Raw genomic sequence first — 5,724 nt, forward strand, 5'->3', positions numbered from 1 at the left:
AAAGTTACTCAAACTTATAAGCCTCAGATCAGAAAATGTATTAACCTCCTTCTTCTTAGGTAATAATACCAGATTAGTGTGAGTGATACTTTTAGGTAGTTGCTGACCATTAAAGAAAGCCAGAACCATTGCATAGATATCTTCTCCCACTATATCCCAACAAGTATGGAAAAAGGCTCCAGTAAAACCATCAGGTCCACCTGCAGAATCTCCATTTAAACCATAAACTGCCTTCTTAACTTCTTCTCTAGTAGGATTTGCTGTCAGCATCTCATTTTGTTCCTCATCTATCAGTGTAGGCACATGATCCATAATATGAAATACTGAAGGCACTACATCTTCTGTGAATTGATCCCTATAAAAGTTGACAGCCTCTTCTGCAATTTGTGTATCCTCCTCTATCCAGTTGCCATTACTGTCCTTAATTCTTTTCAGCTGTAATTTCTTCCTTCTTCCTCTAACTTGTGCATGAAAAAACCTTGTATTTCTATCCCCATCTTTGAACCATGCCATTCCTGCTTTTTGTTTCCAAAATTCCTCCTCCAATGCCAGGTATCTAATCAATTCTGCCTTGACTTTATGTAACCTTTCCCTATTCATCTGAGTTGGGACTGCCTCAAATTGTTTTTCATGTACTAGGACCACCTCCTCTAAGCTTGCTATCTTTTGAAAGATATCTCCATAGGTTGATCTGCTCCATGATGACAGTATCTTCTTTAAATTTTTTAACTTGTGGTTAAACATGATGAATGGATTTGCAGCAACATCAGCAGTCCAGTTCTCCTTAACCACTGCCTTAAAATTTTCATGTTTTGTCCAGAAATTAAGAAATCTAAAAGGCTTCTTAATAGGTTCAACCTCTATGTCACACTTCAATAACATGGGACAATGATCAGACCCTGTCTTGGATAAGTGTGTGATCTCAAGGCCAGGGAATGTCTGCTGCAATTCCATGTTTCCAAGACACCTATCCAATCTTTTAAATATACAGTCTTCCTCTGATCTGCCATTCCACCATGTATAGATGCTCCCTTTAAATCCTAAGTCTGCCAAATTACAAGTATTGATACAATGTCTAAAATCATCTACCTCATTTAAAGAAACAGGTAGCCCTCCAAATTTTTCTTCCTCATCCCATATGACATTGAAATCTCCTCCCACTAGCCATGGACTTGTCATATCTGTTGCCATTGCATATAGGGAATCCCACAGTTCTATCCTTTCTATAGGATCACATTTAGCATAAACTAGTGTGAGTATAAGTTCCACATGTGTTTCAGTGTGAAACAGCTTTAGAGTCAATTGCTGCACCATATTGTAGAGAATTGTCACCTCAAAAACTTCATCTATGAAAGCCCATATTTTGTTTGAAACATTGACCACTGCATGTGCCAAACCAATTCTATTCCTGTACCTCTCCACTTTGTTAGACTGCTGCATAGGCTCTATAATTCCTATAAATTCAAAGTGATGATGTCTATGCATGAGAATCAGTCTTTCAAAAGCCTGCATGGTATTCACTGACCTAACATTCCATATGATAGCATCCATTAATGATTGAGTGATTTGGACAGTGTTCTTCTTGTTTGAACTCCACCTGCTGGAACAACTGGAGTGTCTTTTGCTTGCTTCTTTCTTCCCTTTGCTGCTGATTTAGCTTGTTCAATATGCCTAGGAGATAAATCCCCTTGTCTGGCCACATTGAGAAAGTTCTGAGCAGTGGATTCCTCATCCATATCCTTTCCTTCAGGCCCAATAGCTTCTACCTCTGCAATGTTCTGCTGCATGGGAATCATTGCCTGTTCATCACTTTCCTTGTTGGCTGCTTGGTCTTTGGCTTCCTGAATTTCTCCCCCTTGCTTCTTTGTGATTTGGACATTACTTGTTGTATGTCTCACAGTGACATCAATGTCCTTCTGCTGTTCTGTTCCACCTGGATCTATGCTATTTCTATCTGGTCCATGTGTTGCAGATTTCTCTGCTACAATGTTGTTCTCCTTGTCCTTACTGTGTTGCTGATCATTGCCTTTACCTTCTATATTATTTACTCCTTGCCCTTCTGTCCTTTTTATCTCCTTGTTTTTCCCAGTTACACTTTGATCTTCATCCTCTCCTTTGTCTCCACCATCTTCTTCTTCACTTGGCATAATATCAGGGAGCATTCCTTCTTCTGTATCTTCTTCATCTTGATCTGACCACATCCTTCCTCCATTCCAATTTGTTCTTTCCTTGCTTTTGAAAATTTCATATTCTGCATCTTCTAGGTTCTCCTTGTCAGTCACTTTTGCAAGTGTCAGGTCTACCCTAGTATCCTGAGATGGAACTTCTTGCACAGATGTATTTGTGAGAACTAAATTATCTTTAAATGCTCTTTGTACCCATGAGGCAGTTGTTTCCTTGTTCTGATGATCAGTACTCCTTATTTCTTGGTGCTTTGGCACTTCCTTGCTCTTGTGTTTGTTGTTGCCTGCTGGTGTTGAACTTCCTGCTGGCTCTGTTACTGGCTTTTTGTTTCCTCCTCTATTTCCTTTTTCATTCCCAGGTGAAGCAGGAATAAAAATAGGTGCTGTAGGATTCAAAGTTCCAGGTTCCTTTGTGTGTACAGTTGTATTCTGAACCACCTGCTCTTCTACCAAGGCCAATTGTTTGTTTGCATTGTCTTCACTTGTTTCAACTTCTAGTACTGCAAACTTATTGTTTGTCTGCATCTGCTGAGGCATCATGGAGACTTGATTATCCACTGGTATTACTTCCTTCCCATTTTTTGTTCCTTCCCCATTCTGCTTATCTTTAGCTTGATTTCTTTTATCCTTCACCTCTTTCCACTGAGTTCCAACATTGCCAACAACCTTCCCACTTGATAGAATCATCAAAGGGTTGTTATTCTTACTCTTCTCCTTATCTACACCAGGCTGGTTTTTCTCATTCCTATTTACCATAAGCTCAGGATGCACCCTCCAGCATTCCAACAGATCATGCCCTTGTAGCTTGCATTCTTTGCAGTATTTAGGAAGATAGTCATATTTGATATTCACCCATTCAGTTCTTATCTCTCCAGTGCTTTCATTAACAATATCCATCCTAACCTTGTTAGGGAGATCAGCTAGTAAGTCAACTAATACTTTCACACGTGCACAACTTGGTCTGGTCTTGTTCAGTGTAGCTTGGTCAAGATGTAATGGTTTACCAACTGCAGAAGCTAATGAAAAAAGGCATTCCTTAACAAAATATGTTGGCAGCAGATTAGGAAAAGAAATCCATGCCATAACTTTTGGTGTCTCCTCTCCAACCTTGAATTTAGCATCATATATCAACGTTCTAAATTGATATTCATCTCCAAACTTGTCCTTAACATAATGTACTCCCTTTGATGAAAATTCAATGAAGTCCTGCCACAGTGTAAGTCTAATTAAGATATGCCTATCTCGTAAATACCCAATTGTGCATTCACCCTTGATACCACATTGAATAGGAAGGATACAACGTAATTCGTTAATCTCCGGCCAACCATATGAGAATTTGCAGACCACTGCATACTGCAAACCTTCGATCACGTTCATGCGTTCCACTTCTGCTTCAGTAAAGCAAACCAAAGGTTGTCCTTGATGCAATGTAGCTCTTCTAAGCGCAATTGGTTCTGTAACCACTGCTCGATCGTGCATGGCAGCGTTGTTTAACGTAGGCTTTACTGCTTTAGCGTAGTTCATGGGCGCTGGTTTATCGCTAGATGGATTTGAAGGTTGGGAATTATTGTTTGGTGTAGTAGAAGGCTGGGCAGACATTAGAGGGGGCTGACCAGCCGGAAAAGATGGCTGGCCGCCGGCCGGATTGGCCATGGCAGCTGATCGCAGCTTTCTCTCTCTAAATCGCCTTTCTAGAGAGAAGGCAGAGAAAAATCGCTTTGGTTTAGGGTTTAGGGTTTTTTTTTTTTAGCAAAATCCACTAGGCATTGCCTAGGGCTAGTTTTTATTTATATAAAACAAAATAAAGGAAAACAAAATGTCATGGAGTCCTAATAAGTGTACAAAATAAAAATTGAACTCTACATAAGTCCTATTATCAAAATTGAGAAATGTACTCAAAATTGATATCACATAATAACTACTAAATAGTGTAAAATAAACTAGCCCATGAAAGACACTACTCATTGATCCAGTCCGAAAAAAAATAGTCCAAATTGGCCCAGCAAGCCCATGTCCAGCGTTTTGCAGCAATAGCCATCAGCTTCTCCATTACCAATTTGCACCTGTGGCCAATTAATGCAACTCTATTAGACCATCTTTTAAACATTGTAAATGAGCAGACCAGCATTTTAATAGCCCAGAGAGGCCCAAACCAGAAACAGCCCAGGTCGCCTCTGCCTTGCACCTGTAGCCACAAATACTCACGCCACCCTTGGCCAATTAATTGCACGGCTAGCCTCTTTATTTTCCCCCTTCCTGATTCAGCCTTATAATTATAACCTATTTCTGTTATCCCTCACTTGCATCAATGACCACATTTGCATGCAGACCATCTCCTGTCCAGCTAATTGCACAAATAGCCTATTTTGACCCCATTTTCCTGTTTTGTACCTACCATTACAAATTTGCATTCGTAGCCCCATTTGACCACCGACACCACAAATATATCTAAGCCTTATCATTTCCCCCATTTCTCTTTCAGACCTTATCTCTCTACACCCTTCTCTCACTACCCTTTCCCCTTTGCTCTTCTTCTTCACCCGACCTTCTGCTGCTGCATCTGACCTTCCCGTTGTCTCCATGTTAACGAGAGATGGTACAAACGAGTCCAAGCTTCTTGTGAAGTCACCTAGGTTCCATCGATTCTTCAAATGAGGCTCCCATAGGTAACATCGCCTTTCCCTCCCTTCATTTTTAGATCTGCCTTCTTCATTCTTGTTCCAATCACACCTACTAACTCGATTTCTTCTTTGAATCTCCATGCATACACCTGAATCCATGTGAATCATACTGTGGAAGCGCCTTTTGAACTCATGCTTCTCCTGGCTAGCTGCTGCTCTGAAGATCCTGTAGATAACACCATCTGGTACGCCATTGACAAAAGCCTCACACTGTTGACCGGTAATGGGATTGCATGTGGCATCTGTGCTCAAATTTGTAACATCCCTTCCCTGATAAGTTGTATTTGGTACTGTCCTTGTATGTATTCCAGCAATGTATTCCTTTTTCCTAGCTTTTTCCTTTTCCAGTACTGTTTTGACTCCAAATGTCAATGTATTAATTGTTATGACTGTTTTTGATACCTCCCTATACTCAATGTTTAAGTTCACCCCGGTGGATTGAGTACTAAGTACTAATACCACCACCTGGGGATTCCCTAGAACATAGAATATAGGTCGTACCATCCAGTTTTGCTCTGTCTGTGATTTACCTTTTTTGAAGATTGCTTGATGCCCAGCCTGTTGTAATGTTGATTTTTGCTTATGTGTAAGTGTATGTATACATTTGTGCTTCATCCAACTAAATTCCTTCAAAATTAAAAGGAGTTTTGTTGTCAGCATCCTCAATGCATATATGCACCTGTTTTTTCCTGTTTTTGATGCAAGTTCATGTCTTGTTAGTGTATGTGTGGTCATGTTATTGCCTAGATATAATTTTGACCCATTGGACTGAATGCTAAGCATTAATACCACCAATTGAGTCTCCATTACATCATGTAGCAATATCAATATCCAATTCCTTGCTTTGACCTTTAAAAATG

At 40.0% G+C, this 5,724-nt stretch overlaps 1 protein-coding gene across 1 annotated transcript; it reads right to left on the minus strand.

Annotated features, from left to right (window-relative positions):
• Positions 1–69: 69 nt before the first annotated feature.
• Positions 70–1,551, minus strand: LOC109222455 (the record flags this gene model as incomplete). The annotated part of the gene is made up of 1 exon (XM_019386816.1): positions 70–1,551. A coding segment is annotated over exon 1 (1,482 nt), but the record flags the coding sequence as incomplete, so codon positions are not given.
• Between the last annotated feature and the right edge of the window lie 4,173 nt (positions 1,552–5,724).

The sequence above is a fragment of the Nicotiana attenuata genome, unplaced genomic scaffold (assembly GCF_001879085.1).
Source record: "Nicotiana attenuata strain UT unplaced genomic scaffold, NIATTr2, whole genome shotgun sequence".
NCBI lineage: Eukaryota > Viridiplantae > Streptophyta > Magnoliopsida > Solanales > Solanaceae > Nicotiana > Nicotiana attenuata.